Here is an 18,866-nt window from a genome sequence, read left to right on the forward strand (position 1 = left end):
CTAAGCTTCTGAGGTCTTGATTTGCCAGGCAATGTCTAGCATCAATGTCAGGCAGAGGCTGGGGTTCCTGGTTTTAAACAGCCAAAACCTCCTTGTGAGATTTCCAAATGGAGAGGGGGACCTTGATGACGGGAAACCACCCATTAGGATCAATGGACAAAGATTGCTCCAAGACATTACTTTTAAGCTTGTGGAAACTCTGGAGCAGGACTTCTGGTGTCTTTGTTTCTATCTTGGCTCATGCAGATATATGAGGAATATATGTCAGGGCCAGGGTTAGGCCCAGGACACCTTTGAAATGTTGCCATCCCTAGACAGTCCAGGAGACTGTTTACTTTGGGCCCTGTAAAGGACCTACCTCCTGCACTATAATAAAGATACACAGTTAACCTCATCATACCCTTTGCCCTTCACCCATGGTCATTAGCACACAGGGTCTGCTCAATCGTGTTTGTAACAAGGACCTGTTCATATCCTACTTCTGTAGTAAACCATTCTTCAAAGTGAAGTTCACCTGGGTACCATCTGCCACCCAGAGGCTAGACAACTGCCTCCTAGGTTACAAACTGTCCCCACACCTTCTCAATTTATCTGCTCCTTGGTCTCCCTAGGAACCTCTACATGGACACCAGAATACTGGTGCTATCTTAGGAAATATTAACCACATTTATGGGCCAAAATATCACAATTTCTAGACATGCTTCTTCATTTTTAAGATGGGAGATGCTTGCTGCTCCCTTCACTGAGACTTCAGATTGGGCATCACACATGGTATAACTGACTGCTCAGGATATGCCAGGCCTTTTGCTGTATAGTGTCTGTTACCTCGTTTGGTGCTCCCAGCCCTGTGAGGTACGCATTATGCTCTGCATTTTTTCAGATGAGAAAACAGGCTTGGAGGTTGGGTATCTTTCCCAAGGACACCTGGAGAAGAGGGGGTAGAGCTGGGACGCGTCTGGATTCTCCGACTATGTCCTGAGAGCGAGATGTGAGTGACCTGAGCCCTCGCGAGACCCCGCCCCCGCCCGCAGCAGGTGGCCGGGCACAGCCGAGAAGAAAGCCCTGCCAGCTCTCCCGGGTGCGGGGACGCGCGCGCCCACCTTCGCGGAGACTTCCGGGATCCCGGAGGGGGCGGAAGTCGAGGCCTCTTTCGCTTCCGGCTCGGCCATTGTTTTTGCTTTAACGGGCAGTAGAGGTGTCCGGCTTCGGGGCCGAGTGCCACTGCGAGTGGGCCGGGGCGCGGAGGGAGGCGCGGCCGGAGCTCGGGTGGCCGACGCTGGCCCGGACCGCGCTTCTTCGCGGCAGCAGGCGGCGCGGTCCCCGTGACTCTCAGAAGCCGCCCAATGTGGAGCCGCTTCTTTGTCCAATACCCCTGACCATTCGTGCGTGGCACGGAGCCGGGTATCTGCGGGTACAGCGATGAACAGGGCAGACGTGGCCAGGTGAGCGGCGCTGCTGAAGCCTGGTGTAACACGAAAGGTAGATCGCTGTTTTCCCAGCTCTTGCAGTGGGAAACTGTATGAACCGTCAGATTTGGGTCAGACCCAAGCTCAGAATCGCAAACGTGGAGCGTGACTTGAAAATGCAAAAATCCAATTGAGATTTTAAAGTGCTGAGCATTCGGAACACTATGGGAAGTAGGAGAATGGCCTGAACTTTCTACACGTGTGGGATCTTAGAGCAGAGTTTACAGATTATTTTAAAGTCCTTCTTTGTCTTTTTAAAGAGATTGAGAGGGGGATCTGGGACGCTTGGTGATTTGGAAGCACAGCACAGATGCCCTAGTTACCAATAAGGTGCTGATTTTCAAACGTTCAAAGTTTTCCTCCACTTCAGTATCAGTTAAATGTATCATATTCATTCGTTTCCCAATTATGTGTGCCATGTACACATGTGGACAAAGATGACTGGAAGTTAGCTCTGCCCTTTGTATCCTCCCAGAAAGCAGGGGAGACAGTCGTGTAAACCACAAACGATTACAGTGTGAGACGTGCTCTACTAGAGGTTTGAATGAAAAAGGTAGTTTGGGATCGCTGAGATGATAACCACCCGTCTAAGCCTAGCGTGGTCAGGAAGGCTTTCTAGGGGAGGTGCATTGAGTAAAAAAAGGTCTGGTATTTTCTGATTCCATTTGGTTCCTTTCCTTTGGTGGCCATCCAGCAGTTTGGAGGATGAGAGTGGTGAGTTGGGCATAAACCAGTTAAAGGGTTATAGTGAGAGGTACACAAAGGGAAGCTACCAGCACTCTTCCTGATGGGGCAGTCAGAAAAACCAAGAAAAAATTGCCTTTGTTCATGATCTTGACAGACAAATTTGTCAAAAGTTGAAGAAGAAAAATTCAAAGAAAGAGTATGTGTGGCTTCTAGCTGTGTCTCTAGAGCTCTAGCTCCAAAGTTTCTTTATTTTGCATTTCTATCAGAAGAGGTTTGGTCACCTACTCCCTACATTGGTTTATTTGTAATTTAAACATGAGTACTACTATACAAATTGTAATGCACATTATAAAACATACATTAAATGGGAGTTAAATAACTTAGTATTTTCTCTTGCACCCTTTGGGGTATCCTGCATTTCCCACATTGGAGACCATTGCTGTCTTTCTTGCATGGGTACTTGGAGTGAGTGGTTGGGGTCGTGGCTGGTTGTGAAGTGGGTAAGGCCAGGTGGTGAAGGGCTGTGAATGCGAGGCATAGACCTTTAGATTTTATCCTGTAGGTAATGGGAGCCACTGAAACTTTAAGAAGGGCATCATTTGGAGAGATGCTTAGCGAGAATGCCCAGTTGTGTTCTTTTTTCCTGGAACTTTGTTTTTTGACTCAGTGGAGGATTGTCATCAGCCTGGGGCTGAATATTCCAAGAACTCTGATTTCACTCTTGTTTCTGTAGGCAACACTACCATCACCCTTTTCTCCAACCCTGAAAAACAGCTCCTGAGACCTGAACTATAGACCATCATTTTAATCGGACCAATTGCAGCTGGAACAAGCTTCTCTTTGGGGTCACAATGACCACTTCAGGCAGGGGAAATTTAGGCCTCATCCCCAGGAGTACTGCTTTCCAGAAGCAGGAGGGGCGCCTGACTGTGAAGCAGGAGCCAGCGAACCAGAGCTGGGGGCAGGGCAGCAGTCTCCAAAAGAACCATCCTCCTGTCTGCGAAATCTTCCGGCTACACTTCAGACAATTATGTTACCACGAGATGTCTGGGCCACAGGAAGCGTTGAGCCGGCTCCGGGAACTCTGCCACTGGTGGCTTATGCCTGAGGTGCACACCAAGGAGCAGATCCTGGAGCTGCTGGTGCTCGAGCAGTTCCTGAGCATCCTCCCTGGGGAGCTCCGTACCTGGGTGCAGCTGCATCACCCTGAGAGTGGTGAGGAAGCTGTGGCTGTGGTGGAGGATTTCCAGAGACACCTCAGTGGACCAGAGGAGGTGAGCAGTTGGGTTTAGAATGGCGGCCTGATGCTTCTCTAATGCTTGGGTTAGCCTAGGCATGGGCCCTAGGCCAGGCCCTGGGCCAGTTTGCCTTAAGGGTTCCTGAACTTGTCCTGTGGATAGAGGGAAAACAGTTTTGTGCTCCAAGCCATAAATACAAATGCACATCCCAGCTAAGCTGTGTGATTCACCTTGTGAGATACTGTGTTCTGAGCCTAGCTTCATCCTGGGGATTTGCATGGTACTCCTGGCCGGCAGGGGATCTTCATGCTGGTTAGAATAGGGTGATCAGGGGAAGGCGGACTTTTGGGTATGCTGATAATACGGGCCTTCATTTGAGACATTCTGTTTGCTCACTTCCTTGGACTTCTCAGAGTCAATTTTCTATTTTCCTGCCTCTTTGATTCCTTGAAAGGTGACATTTTGGGGCCTTGTAATTATTTATTCCTTTTGCTAGCTCTCCAAACCTAACTGGGATCTTTTTGCATCTTTAAATCTAATTTAAGTTTTCCCTATTTCCTGGAGTTCTCGCAAATGTAATGGCAAGGTAATTTAAACTAGAGGGATAGTTGGGAAGAGTGAGCAGTAAGACACATTGGAAAATCTGGTTTCTAGGACCATAATGCCATCTAGCTCTGTGATCATGTGTTTCAGTCAGGGTTCAGTGAGAGAGGTAGAATGAGTAGGAGAGAGGTGTGTGTGTGTGTGTGTGTGCACGTGCATGTGCATGTGTAAAGAGATTTATTGCTGACTGGGCACAGTAGCTCATGCCTGTAATCCCGGCACTTTGGGAGGCCGAAGGGGGTGGATCACTTGAGGTCAGGAGTTTGAGACCAGCCTGGCCAACATGGCAAAGCCCAGTCTCTAACAGTACAAAAATTTGCTAGGTATGGTGGCATGTACCTGTAATCTCAGCTACTGGGGAGGCTGAGGCAAGAGAATCACTTGAAGCCAGGAGGCAGAGGTTGCAGTAAGCCAAGATCACGCCACTACACTCCAGCCTGGGTGACAAACCGAGACTTCATCTCAAAAAAAAAAAAAAAAAAAAAAGATTTATTGCTAGTAAGTGGCTTATGTAATTGTGAGGCTGGCCAGGCAAGTCTGAAACACATAGGCAGGCCATCGACAAGGGCAGCCCAAAACAGTGGCACAAGCTGAAGCTGCAGTGCACAGGTGGAGTTTCTTCTTTCTTCTTTGTCCTTTGCCTTTCCTCTTTTGTCTCCTTTCTTCTTTCTCTGGTTTTTTTTTTTTTTTTTTTTTTTTTTTGAGACAGGGTCTTGCTCTGTTGCCTAGGCCAGAATGCAGTGGCATGAACATGGTTCACTGCAAGCTCAGCCTCCCGGCTCAAGTGATCCTCCCACCTTAACCTCCTAAGTAGCTGGTACCACAGTCATGTGCCATCACACCAGACTAATTATTATTATTATTATTTTTGTAGACATGCGGTCTTGGTATGTTGCTCAGGTTTGTTCTTGAATTCCTGGCTTCAAATCTTCTTGCCTTGGCTTCCCAAAGCACTGGGATTACAGACATGAGCTACCACACCTGGCCTGGAATTTCTTCTTCATGGAACTTTTAGCTCTGCTTTTAAGGGCTTACAACTGATTGAATCAGGCTTATGCATTCATTCATTATCTAGTATAATCTCCCTTACTTAAAGTAAACTTATTATGTACTTTAATCACATTTTTAAAATAGTGTACAGCAACACCTGTATTGATGTTTGATTAGTACCAAGTTGACACATCAAAAGATCATCACACCGTGGATAAGCTAGTTCTTCCTAATGAGTTTTAAATTGTTCCCCTATAATAGAAGCAGGGTAGACTAGAGGTCCCCTCTACTTTATCCATTTGTACTTTATCAGGGGAAAACAGTACAGAAAATTTCCCAAGTTCCCAATATATCATTTTATTCAATGCTTTTTTTTCCTGAGATAATCTCACCCTATTGCCCAGACTGGAGTGTGGTGGCACAATCTTGGCTCAATGCAACCTGTGCCTCCTGGGCTCAAGTGATCCTCCTACCTCAGCTTCCTTAGTAGCTGGGATTATAGGTGTGAGCCACCACACCTGGCTAATTTTTGTATTTTTAGTAGAGATGGGGTTTCACTATGTTGTCCAGGCTGATCTTGAACTCCTGAACTCAAGAGAGCCACCTGCCTCATCCTCCCAAAGTGCTGGAATTACAGGTGTGAGCCACCACACCCAGCCTATTCAATGCTTTTTAAAAAATGATTACATATCACTAGGGAATCAGTTCTAGTTGATCAGGATCCTGGGGCTAGACATTTTTCCAGGATTATCAGCAGTACACATTTGTCATTATCAACCATCATTTTCTTTGTGTAAATAAGTAAGCACATATGAGTAAATCAGCTGTCACAAGGGTCTAGAGAGCAGCTGAGCCAGCCATGGCAATGACAGGTGGCTGAAGACATATTTAGAGAACCATTTAGTGAGGGTGGCAGAAGGAAAATTTCCCTATTTCTTGCTTGGTTTTGCTTAAGAAGTGAATGCTTCCTCCATTAAAATTTCTAGTGCTTTATCCAGCTAGCCTCAGAAAAGGGTGACTGTTGAGTCACAACCCAAGAACATGACTAACAGTTGACAGGTGAGGCAGCTGAATGCTCATGTCTCCAGGCTGGGAGTAGGGTCTCTGGAGTCCATTTCTTACTCTCCCACTACTGTCAGTGTTGTTTTCTGACATGAAGACATAAGGGCAGTACTGTCTTTCATCGGTAGGGGTTCAGAAAATGTTTACAGAATGGCTAAATGAATAAACAAAGCTTTTCCATGGAAGTTTGCCAAGAGGAGATAAAGGAGGGTCCAGGTAAATTGGAGTCATTTTGCTTATCAGGAGCAAGCCACTTTTTTGCTGCAGAAGGAGCATGTACATGTGTGCACATTGTGGCTGGGAAAGGGTTGTACAGTGATCCCTACTGGGCTGCAGAGTCATGCAACTTGCAGAATTTTTTTGTTTCCTGTATCTTTTTCTTTTTCTTTTTCTTTTTTTTTTTTTTTGTTTGAGACAGAGTCTTACTCTGTCACCCAGGCTGGAGTGCAGTGGCACGATCTCAGCTCACTGCAAGCTCCGCCTCCTGTGTTCACACCATTCTCCTGCCTCAGCAGGAGTATGCTGGGACTACAGGTGTCCACCACCATGCCCAGCTAATTTTTTGTAGTTTTAATAGTGACAGGGTTTCACTGTGTTAGCCAGAATGGTCTCGATCTCCTGACCTTGTGATCCGCCCGCCTCAGCCTCCCAAAGTGTTGGGATTACAGGTGTAAGCCACTGTGCCTGGCCTGTTTCCTGTATCTTTTTTCATCTCCTGCCAGGGTTACAAAACAGGCAGTGCAGTAATCATTATCTCCACTTGACAAGTGAAGTGAGCACCCGTAGTAAGCATTCCCTTGCCCAAAAGATTTAGCTGAAGTGTGGTTGTTTCTGATTACCATCAAATGTGAGGACCAGGATTTTCCATCTCCCTAGTTTCTAAGCCAACAGCTTTTCTCTAGGGTCTTGCTGTGGAATGCTGTATTAGAATGAGTTTTTCATGTTTTCAAGGAAAGGAAACCTATGATTCTGTATTAGTCTGTTTTCACACTGCTATAAAGAACTACCTGAAACTGAATAATTAAGAAGAAAAGAGGTTTAATTGGCCCACAGTTCCACAGGCTTAACAGGAAGCATGACCGGGAGGTCTCAGGAAACTTACAATCATGGCAGAAGGCAAAAAGGAAGCAAAGACCTTCTTCACACTGTGGCAGAAAAGAATGCAGGGGGTAGTGACACATACTTTTAAATGATCAGATCTCATGAGAACTCACAAGAACAGCAAGGGGAAATCCACCCCATGATCCAGTCATCTCCCACCAGGCCCCTTCTCCAATTCGATGTGAGATTTGGGTAGGAACACAAATCTAAACCATTATTATTCTGCCCCTGGCCCCTCCCAAATCTCACATTCTTCTCACATTGAAAAATACAATTATCCCTTCTCAACAGTCCCCCGGACTTAACTCATTTCAGCATTAACTCAAAAGTTCACAGTCCAAAGTCTTATCTGAGACAAGGTAAGTCCCTTCCACCTATTAGCCTGTAAAATCAAAAACTAGTTAGTTACTTCCCAGATGCAATGGGGATATAGGCATTGGGTAAATGCTACCATTCCAAATGGGAGAAATTGGCCAAAACAAAGGGGCTACATGTCCCATGCAAGTCCAAAACTGAGCAGGGTAGTCATTAAGTCTTAAAGCTCCAAAATAATCACTTTTGACTCCATGTCTCACATCCGGGGCATGCTGATGCAAGAGATCGGTTCCCAAGGCCTTGGACGTACTAGCCCTTGTGGTTCTGCATGGTGTAGCCCCCATGGCTGCATTCACCAACTACATTAAGTGCCTGCGCCTTTTCCAGGCACATGGTGCAAGCTGTTTGTGGATTTACCATTCTGGGGTCTGGAGGATGGTGGCTGTCTTCTCACAGCTCCACTAGGGAATGCCTCAGTGGGACTGTATGGGGGCTCTAACCTTACATTTCCCCTTCACACTGCCTTAGTAGAAGTTCTCCATGAGAGTTCCACCCCTGCAGCAGACTTCTGGCTGGACATCCAGGTGTTTCCATACCTGCTCTGAAATCTAGGAGGAGGTTCCCAAACTTCAACTCTTGCCTTCTCCACACCCGCAGGCCCAACAACATGTGAAAGCTGCCAAGGCTTGGAGCTTGCACCCTCTGAAGCCACAGCCTGAGCTATACCTTGGCCTCTTTTAGCCACAGCTGGAGCTGGAGTGGCTGGGACACGGGGGACCATGTCCTGAGGCTGCACAGAGCAGCTAGACCCTGGGCCTGGCCCATGAAACCACAGTTTTCGCCTAGACCTCCAGGTCTGTGATGGGAGGGACTGCCGTGAATGTCTCTAAAATGCCCTGAAGACACTTTCCCCATTAAAATTGGGGCCATTAAAATTTGATTCCTCTTTACTTAAATTTCTGCAGCAGGCTTGAATTTCTCCTCAGAAAATGGATGTTTCTTTTCTACCACATGGCTGGGCTGCAAATTTTCCAAATTTTTATGCTTTGCTTCCCTTTTAAATGTAAGTTCCAGTTTCAGATCTCTTTGTTCACAAATATGAGTGGACACTTTTAGAAACAGCCAGGTCACTTCTTGAATGCTTTGCTGCTTAGAAATTTCTTCTGCCAGATACCCTGAATCATTTCTCTCAAGTTCAAAGTTCCACAGATCTCTAGAGCAGGGGCAAAATGCTGCCAGTCTCTTTGCTAAAGGAGAGCAAGAATGACCTTTGTTCCAGTTCCCAATACGTTTCTCATCTCCATCTGAGACCACCTCAGCCTGGACTTCATTATCCATATCACTGTCAGCATTTTAGTCAAAACCATTCAACAAGTCTCTAGGAAGTTCCAAACTTTCCCACATCTTCCTGTCTTCTTTTCAGCCCTCCAGACTGTTCCAACCTCTGCCTGTTACCCAGTTCCAAAGTTGCTTCCATATTTTCAGGTATCTTGATAGCAGTGCCCCACTTTCCTGGTACCAATTTTCTGCATTAGTCCATTTTCACACTGCTGTAAAGAACTACCTGAGACTAGGTAATTTATGAAGAAAAGAGGTTTAATAGACTCACAGTTCTGCAGACTTAACAGAAAGCATGACTGGGAGGCCTCAGGAAACTTAAAATCATAGTGGAAGGTGAAGGGGAAGCAAGGACCCTCTTCACATTGTGACAGGAAAGAGAGAGCACACAGAGGAAAGTGCCACACACTTTTAAACAATCAGATCTCATGAGAACTCACTATTACAAGAACAGCAAGGGGGAAATCTGTCCCCCTCTCCCCCCCCGCCCCGCCACCACTGTAATCCAGTCACCTCCCACCGGGCCCCTCCTCCAATTCAACATGAGATTTGGGCAGGGACACAAATCCAAACCATATAAAAGTCCTAGATAATGAACAGGAACTTTACCAGGATTAAATTATTAGTGAATTACAAAGTTGAATTATCACAATGCAGTAAGTTCTATCTTATGCCAATACCCAAAGCTCCTGTACTGAAGAGCTGTGACTCCCATTTTAGAGAGTCTTTCAGTTTCAAAGAACGTTTCAGTGGGAGAGCTTGGGAACTACAGAATCCAGGGAACCTGCTGGTCCTACCACTACACTGGTGAGGTATATATTAAAGGAGAGAGTCCCTTAACATCTCAGCAGATACAGCCTAATAGGGCGAATCCTGTGTGGTTTATTGAAGAACTTATTTTTACCTTATGGTGTGCTGTGTACATACCAGAGCAAGTGAACTTCAAAGTGTGCCTTATTTAGATAATAGTTTAGGTTTTTCTGCCCTACATGCTGTTAAAAGGAGTAACCATGAGATTGTGAGGAGTCAGTTTGATGACAATAAGCAAGGGTTAGAAATAAAATGTCTATGTTCTGAGGTATTCTCAAGGTTTCTACAGGTTAGTGTGTCTGATCTTATTTGCCTTTTTAAATATAAATTATTGGGGAGAGGTAGTACATATTGAAAACTGAGTTTGCAGATAACCTTAAAGTCTTAGGAAAATATCAAGAGGAAGTCAGTCAGCAGATATTAATCAAGCACCATTGTAGGGCTATGTGTTGTTTTGGAGCTAGTGATTAAGACACAAGTTCTTACCCTCAAAAAACTTACACTCTGTTGGGGAAACATAGACAATAAAGACCTAAGTAAGATTACTTAAAGATTAATACATGCAATCTAGAAATTATAATTGGTTAATTGAGTCTGACTATCCCTGCTTTGTCAGTGTGCTCAGGGAAAGCTTCTCTGAAGAGGAGACACTTTTGCTCAGAGAAATTGGAAAAGCTCTCCAGGTTTGCCAGCCACTGTTCTGGGTATTGCTTCAGCTGTTAGTGTCAGTAGCATTATTTGTGCTCATGCACATACACATACTTATCTTTTTTTACATCCTTCGTACTTCCTTTTTTGTTTGTTTGGTTTGTTTTTGTTTTGGTTTGTTTTTGTTTTTTTGAGACAGAGTCTCACTCTGATCTGATCTGATCTTGGCTTACTGCAACCTCCGCCTCCCAGGTTCAAGTGATTCTCCTGCCTCAGCCTCCCAAGTAGCTGGGACTACAGCTGCATGCCACTACGCCCGGCTAATTTTTTTGTACTTTTAGTAGAGACAGGATTTCACCATGTTGGCCAGGCTGGTCTCGAGCTCCTGACCTCAGGTGATCCACCCACCTTGGCCTCCCAAAGTGTTGGGATTACAGATGTGAGCCACTGCGCCCAGCCTATCCTTTGTACTTCTGATTGTTCTTTTCTGTCAGCTAAGACCCTAGAGAATGTACTGAATTGCTCTCCTGGCTCCCTTTTTAAATGGTTCTTCATAAGAAAATATGTGTCTGAAGACCTGACACAGAGTGGAAATGGTTATAGAATCTGGTCCTCAAGCTCCTACCAAGAGGGTCAACAGAGGGATGGCAAGTAGAATTGCAAACTTTAGATTCTGCTGTCAGCTTTTTTCCCCCAGTAGGCTGTAGTGGTGGGGCTGGAAGGACACTCTGGCTGTTCTTTTCCCTGGCTTTCTTTCTGGAGGGGGCTGCTTAGAGGTTTTGGGTTCAGTACCTTCAAGGATGCTCTTTTGAACCCAATTGTATTTCCCTGTCTTTAGGTTTCAGCCCCAGCACAGAAACAGAAAATGCATTTGGAGGACACAGCAGCTCTGGGTACAACAAAGGAATCCCCTCCTACGTCACCCCTCAGTGGGGGCTCAGCCCCTGGAGCCCACCAGGCGCCTCCTTATGACCCAGGGACACACCACCTCCCCAATGGGGACTTCGGTACTTATCTCCCCAGTTTTGACCTTAAGTCATGCCTCCCTTCTCTCCTGTGGAGTCTCTTTTCCTTTATCTGCCCATCTCCTACTCCATGGAATCCCTCATTGCCCTGCTGTATGTTCTCCTTCCCTAGTGACCCTGTTTGTTCCTTTTGCTTATTCTCTAATCATTCATGTAGTTAGTAAGTTTTCATCAAGGACATATCATAGGAAAGGCACTGTCAGAGACCAGAGGGATGTAGTACATCTATTGTCACTGATTTCAAAGAGCTTGCTCTCTAGGTGGTAGGATGAGTTAGTCATGTGTAAGAAGAGGCAACCTCATAAGATGCATGTGAATGATATCTGTCCTCAAGCATTTGATCCTGTCACAAATGAGCAATGTGGGCCTTGGAAAAAGTGATCGCCGGGTAAAAAGCAAGATCATTGTGGGCTGGAACTGGTAAGGGATGCTTCATGAAGGAGGTAGCAGTGTATTGGGCAGTAAAAATGTGGAAGAATTTTGAAGGGGAGAAAAAAGTAGTGGGCATGCCATTAGAAGATACAACAAGGACCCTAAGCTGGGGATTCCTTGAGCCCTAATTGAGCTGGAGTTAGGGAAGACTGTATTTGGGAACCTGGGCCTTGTTTGTACAGGACCTTGAGATTGAGGCAGGAATATTTTGGGAGTCAGAGGATAATGTGTTAGAAATAGTATTTCAGGAGGATTACTCTGGCACAGGTGAGCATTATGGATTGAAGGGGAAGGAACTTTAGTTAAAGGCTGGTGCAGTAGAATAGATGTGAGGCAATTAATGCCTGAAGTGCAAAGAGAGGAATGGGTAAGGATAAATATGAAAAATGTTATCATGGAAACATCCATGGAACTTGAGTTTGAAAGGAGAGGCAGGGGAATTAGACTGTTTTGGCCAATGATGGAATCATTGGAGAAATAGAGAAATCTGAAAGAAAGGTGATAAGAACATTTTATTTATTTATTTAATGTTATTTATTTATTCTTTTAAGACAGATAGGGTCTCGCACTGTCACCCAGACTGGAGTGCAATGGCACAATCATAATAGCTCACTGTAGCCTTGAACTCCTGGGCTCAAGAAATCCTCCCACCATGGCCTCTTAGAACTACAGGCATGCCACCATGACCAGCTTTTTTTTTTTTAAACTTTGTATAGAAATGGGATCTCCTGCTGGGAGCAGTGGCACACACACCTGTAATCCCAGCACTTCGGGAGGCTAAGGCAGGTGGATCACTTGAGGTCAGGAGTTTGAGACCAGCCTGGCCAACATGATGAATCCCTTCCTACTAAAAATACAAAAATTAGCCAGGTGTGGTGGCAGGTACTTGTAATCCCAGCTACTCCAGTGGCTGAGGCATAAGAATTGCTTGAACCTGGGAGGCAGAGGTTTCAGTGAGCCATGATCATGCCACTGCACTCCAGCAGAGTGAGACTCTGTCTCAAAAGAGAGAGAGAGAGAGAGAGAGAGAGAAAGAAAGGGAAGGAAGGAAGGAAGGAAGGAAGGAAGGAAGGAAATTGAAAGAAAGAGAGAAAGAAAGATGAAAGGAAAGGAAAAGAAAAGAGAAGGGGAAGGGAAGGGAAGAGTGAAGGAAGGGAAGGGAAGAGTGAAGGAAGAAAAAGAGGTCTCCTTATGTTACCGATGCTGGTCTTGAACTCCTAGCCTCAAGCCAGCCTCCCACCTTAGCCTAGAACATCCATCCATTCTAGACACTGAACTTAAGATGTTGCAGGACCCCCAAGTGAAATGGCCCATAGGCAACAGGAGGCATGTGGTAGGGGTCTAGGAGAGAAGTAAGAATTGTGAGAGCGGTATTAAAGCAATGAGAGTTGGTCAGATTGCTGACAGAAAGAACAAGGAAGCACTGGGCCCTGAGTTTTAAGGGGTCTATAATGAGAGGGCAGGAGCAGGAAGAGGAACCAGGGCATGAGGAACCACAACTGTGAGGGGAAAATCAGGGCTGGCTGGTGCTAGGGAAGCCATGGGAGAGAGAGTGTGGCCAGAATAGCTTCCTTGAAAAAGGTTGATGAGAGTGAGGGCTTGGAGGAACACCCAGTTCTCAGCTTGATACGGGACCTTGTACTGTGACCTCCAGGGAAAATTCACAGCACTCTTGGGATAATGCCTTATGGAAGAGGTTAAGAGTCAGTGTGTGTGGAGGTGCCTGGGTTCTCTTGAATCCACTTATTGGGAATATAGATCTTATGGGAGCCGGAAGCAGGGCTTGTCCCACTCATAGCTTTCTTTCCTCCCTCAGCTCAATGTGCTTCTCCAGTTCCTACCCTTCCTCAAGTGGGGAACTCAGGACTTCGGATGGTCAGGCCCCAGGTGAGCTTGGTTCTTTGTGTTTTTACCACATCCCCATTAGTCTGGTCCAGGAATGGCTAGAGGTCTCACCCCCAGGACTCTGCCCCATCTAAGACTGTTCCTGTGGCTCTCCTGCCTCATTGCTTCCCCTGGAGGTAATGGACTCTATCTTGCGCTGGACTTGTCCTTTTGGGGTGTCATCTCAGTTCCTCTCTCCCATGCTTTTGCCCACGAAGACCCCATACCCTGTGCCCTCTGTACCCCGATGACTCTGCCCCTCAGGCTGTGAATGTTCCTGAGCAATTGAAGCTTGTCATTCCAGGATACCGTGGCGTATGAGGACCTTTCTGTGGGCTATACTCAGAAGAAATGGAAATGTCCCGCACTCAGTCAGAGAGCCCTGCAGTGGAACATGATGCCGGAAAATGACCGTAGCATGGCCTCCTTGGGTAATGATTCTGTTTCCTAGTCACTTAAGAGTCTGCATGCTGCACATTGTCTTTTCTATATTCCTTGTCTCTTTAAACTTTTTACTATGAAAATTTCCAAACATAGATAAACTAGAGTGAATAATATAGGGACCCTGTTTGCATTCATCACTGAGATTCAACAATGATCAGCATTCTCTTCACCTCATTATGAATTGATATAGTGTGATTTAGGTAGGGCTTCTTAGTTGTAAGGAATAGAGAGCCACTCAAGTTATTGTTAAATAAGGAGCTGTGAGTCATAGGCTTAAAGGAATGAGAACCTGGAAGAAACAGATCAGCTAGACCAGACTGTGGAAAGCAGGGCCTTGACCCTGGGAGCCTGAACAGCAAAAGCAAATGCATGTTGATGCCCATGTTCCGGTGTGAATGTAATGCAGCTGCTCGCAGTGTATCTGTTTTCTCTCTGCTTGTCCTCCTCCTGCTGCCCATTTTCTTCGCTGTGAATCTTTTGTCCTTTTCATGGCTCTTTTCTAATTGTACTTTCTGTTCTTTTATACTTGTTGCTTGCTGTATCTCTCAATGGCTTGGCTTCTCTCTGTGCACCACTTCAGCTTCCACTGCTACTCATAAGTACCTTAATTTTGCCATACCTCCAGTTCCAAATTTCCTCAGAGATGGACTTCCATTGCTATAGCCATTACCCATCATCTCATTTGGGCAGAGCTTTGGCCCAGGCCACAGCAGAGGCTGAAGCCTAACCTACAGATAAGCTGCCATTGAGTCTAGTACCTGGTGCCGGTCCAATCACCTGTGGCCCATCATGGGATGCTCAGGGTCACTTGGCACAAAGCGTGGTTGCCTAAGCATCCCTCTCTGCAAACACTGGGGCAGAGCAGTTTCCTGAAAGGGCTTCTTGGAAAGGCAGATCCTGTGGTTGATGAGTTTATCATATAAGATCTGTTCTTTTTGTACACTTTTCTTATCATACCTCCATAATAGAAATTTCCAGTCAATTCACTCTCATTTTTTTCCCTGTCTCTTTCTTACGTTTGGCTTGAGGTATTTGCCAGCCTCCTCTCTCCCAACATGTTTTCTGATAACAATGGAACCATGCAATGTTATGGTTGGAAGGGATCTTAGAGTTCATCACTTTACTAAGGCGACACAGCACGAGAGTAACTTCTGTAAGATCACAGCATGCTTTGCAATCCAGTTTTTTTGCTTTCCAATGACCCTTCTGACTTGGTTGTGCTGGCTTAGTATCTTTTTTCCACCCATCTTCACTGACCATCTTCCTCTTTCTTGTTTTTCTATCCCTAGGGAAAAAATGAGCTATTAATATTTCCCATTTTGCTCTTGTTCTCAATGTGTCATCTCATTTCTTAACCATAATGTGACTTTTTTTCAGGTACGTTAGCTGTTAATGATTCTGTTTCTTAAACAGGATAAGAAATGGGTAAAAGTTGTTGTCTTCTTTCTTTTGGCAGCAGGTGAGAACATGATGAAGGGTTCAGAGTTGACTCCAAAGCAGGAAATTTTTAAAGGATCAGAGTCATCTAACAAGACATCAGGGGGACTCTTTGGGATGGTTCCTGGGGGAGCAGAGACTGGAGATGTTTGTGAAGATACTTCCAAAGAGTTAGAAGCACAAACCTCAGATGAAGAAGGGAGCAAGCTAGAAAATGCTTTCTTGGAAATAACAGATGAAGATAAGAAAAAATCCACAAAAGACAGATATGACAAATATAAGGAAGTTGGGGAACATCCACATCTGTCCTCCAGTCCTGCTGAACATGAAGGAGTTTTAAAGGGACAGAAATCCTATCGATGTGATGAATGTGGCAAAACTTTCAATCGGAGTTCTCACCTTATTGGCCATCAGAGAATCCACACTGGAGAGAAACCCTATGAGTGTAATGAGTGTGGGAAGACCTTCAGGCAAACCTCCCAGCTCATTGTTCATCTCAGAACCCACACAGGGGAAAAACCCTATGAATGCAGTGAGTGTGGAAAGGCGTATAGGCACAGCTCCCATCTCATTCAACATCAGAGACTCCATAATGGGGAGAAACCCTATAAATGTAATGAATGTGCAAAAGCCTTTACTCAGAGTTCCCGACTCATTGACCACCAGAGAACCCATACTGGGGAGAAACCTTATGAATGCAATGAGTGTGGAGAGGCATTCATTCGAAGTAAAAGTCTTGTTCGACATCAGGTCCTGCACACTGGTAAGAAACCTTACAAATGTAATGAGTGTGGGAGAGCTTTCTGTTCCAATAGAAATCTCATTGACCATCAGAGAACCCACACTGGAGAGAAGCCTTATGAGTGTAGTGAATGTGGCAAAGCCTTCAGTCGGAGTAAATGTCTTATTCGACATCAGAGCCTCCACACTGGCGAAAAGCCGTACAAATGTAGTGAATGTGGGAAAGCCTTCAATCAGAACTCGCAACTCGTTGAGCATGAGCGAATTCATACTGGAGAAAAACCTTTTGAATGTAGCGAGTGTGGTAAGGCATTCGGTCTGAGTAAATGTCTTATTCGGCACCAGAGACTTCACACTGGTGAAAAGCCCTATAAATGCAATGAGTGTGGAAAATCCTTCAATCAAAACTCACATCTTATTATACACCAGAGAATTCACACTGGTGAGAAACCCTATGAATGTCATGAGTGTGGGAAGGTCTTCAGTTATAGCTCCAGCCTTATGGTACATCAGAGAACCCATACTGGGGAAAAACCCTATAAATGCAATGATTGTGGGAAAGCTTTTAGTGACAGCTCACAGCTTATTGTGCACCAGAGAGTCCACACTGGAGAGAAACCTTATGAATGTAGTGAATGTGGGAAAGCCTTTAGTCAGCGTTCCACTTTTAATCACCACCAGCGAACTCACACTGGAGAGAAGCCCTCAGGTCTGGCTTGGTCAGTTTCTTAAGGTATGATTCTCTGAGACAGAGAGCAAGGACCTTTGAGTTAAGCTTTCTTTATAAGAAGGATGCTCTTAGTGGTTTCCCAGAGCCAATAGTCACAGTGGACCATTTGCTACTTGCTTTGCCTTGGATCACTAAGGTGGGAGAGGAGGAGTAACTTATTTCAGTTCTTACCCATTATTAGGAAGGTAAGGACTACACATATCATTTAATTGTAGATTTCCTTTTTTTCTTTACTTTTAAATTTTAACTTTTAAAATCTATTTCATTTCTTAGTTAAGCATCTCATAATCAGACTCCGCACTTTTCAAAGACAGAGATAATATCTTCTCTATTCTATTTTACTTCCTACATTTCACCATTTATACAAAGTCATTCAACAAGGTTGATTCATGCCTTTCTGCTTCTTGGCTATGGCCCTCCCCATCTACTCTTTAAACTTTAATCTATAGCCTTTCATCAATTTCATTCCCTATCTAGAAAACATTTTATTCTGTTTGCTAATCTTTGTCCCTCACAATTTTTGAAATCCGTCTCATCTCTGAAATAGTTTCTTCTTCCAGTACTTTTTTATTTTTCTTCAACTTCTCTTGATTTGACCTCAGTGCTTTGAATTCACTGGTGCTACAATATGTAACTGTTGTTAAATTGCCTTGTAAATTTTGCACATCTGTATACTTCTATACCAACTTATTGTAGGCTCTTTGAGGTCAGGTAGGTATTTCTTTCCCATATAGATAGTATTTTGTACATACCAGTTGTTAAATAAATAATTTTTAAAATCTCAACTGTCACATTGAATTATCCTTAAAGTTTGCACGATCTTTCTCCCCTCCCCAGCTGGACCAGCTGATTGTAAAGATGGAAGTCCATCTCATCATAGAATATCACATACCTAGATCTTACTGATATCTTTTGCATATACTCCTCGAAGTCTTACTACTGTTACTTCATCCTCAAAATGCAAATGGATTTGTGTGTGTGTGTGTGTGTGTGTATGTATGTGAAAGAGAGAGAGAGTGTGTGTGAATGTGTGTGTATCTAGGTATTGGGTTGGGCAATCATATCCCACTGATATGGACTTTCCCTCCGTGCTGAGTCTAGTTCTGAATTTGCTAACTGTACACTGCTTCCTAAATCAACAGATTAAGAACTGTGTCAAAATTTACTGCACAGAAGACTTGACTTTCATAGCAGTGGTATAGATTATTGAAAATCCAGCTAGCCACATTCCCTGATGCTTGGAATTCACTATGACTAGACTTGTGGCAGGATAATAGATTCACAGTAATCTGTTTTCCTTATCAACTAGTTCTATCTACCTACAACTGCCATCTTAATTTAAAGATGAGAGCTGTACCTTTAATTATCATAATTGTCTTCTGGACCATCTTTCATTCCCCGAAGACATAAGAAAAGAAATCTCAGGAGATTTCCTCTTCTTCTGCCATCACATGTCAGTTCATGAGCTTGAACAACTTTTCCCTTCCACCCTTGCAATATGTCCCAGATCTGGGGGACCTTTCTCTCTGGTGTCCAGCCCCTTCTCTTTCCATCCCCTAAACTTAACAGGTTTACAGGATCCACAGTGTGACAGAGTAGAGGAGGAGGCTAGAGGAACCATGTGAGTTATATAATCTGGAAGGGAGATTTTTTGAGGTGTGGTGTATGTTTTAACAAAGAAGAAAGAGTGGAGTTGAGGCATAAGAAAATAAGATTAGATGTGATTCTAGGGCGATATCTCAGGCAAGTTTAGAAAGAATAGGAGTCCTGAAAACATTGAACCCAGGACAGAACTGAAAATTTGCCACTTATGAATATATATTTTAGATTTGTTTTCAATGATATGTTTAGTATGTGTTTCCGTTTTCCTTTAGAAGATATGCAGATAGGACTTTTTCATTGTTTTAGTTTGGAA

General features: G+C 44.6%; 1 protein-coding gene across 3 annotated transcripts; it reads left to right on the forward strand.

Moving 5' to 3' along the window:
* The first annotated feature begins 1,152 nt into the window (after positions 1-1,152).
* LOC105480312 (zinc finger protein with KRAB and SCAN domains 7) lies at positions 1,153-17,851 on the forward strand. 3 transcript variants are annotated; one of them, XM_011738973.3, is made up of 6 exons: positions 1,153-1,479; positions 2,887-3,427; positions 11,097-11,265; positions 13,532-13,602; positions 13,904-14,030; positions 15,500-17,851. In XM_011738973.3, exons 2-6 carry the CDS (start codon positions 3,005-3,007, stop codon positions 16,951-16,953), a joined length of 2,244 nt encoding a protein of 747 aa, XP_011737275.3. In that variant the 5' UTR covers positions 1,153-1,479; positions 2,887-3,004; the 3' UTR covers positions 16,954-17,851. The 3 variants fall into 3 exon arrangements, with proteins under 3 accessions (XP_011737275.3, XP_070947635.1, XP_070947636.1); XM_071091534.1 differs by having other exon boundaries at positions 1,310-1,442; XM_071091535.1 differs by having other exon boundaries at positions 1,310-1,442; positions 15,503-17,088.
* The last annotated feature ends 1,015 nt before the right edge of the window (positions 17,852-18,866 follow it).

Source organism: Macaca nemestrina, chromosome 2 (assembly GCF_043159975.1).
Source record: "Macaca nemestrina isolate mMacNem1 chromosome 2, mMacNem.hap1, whole genome shotgun sequence".
NCBI classification, from domain to species: Eukaryota; Metazoa; Chordata; class Mammalia; order Primates; family Cercopithecidae; genus Macaca; species Macaca nemestrina.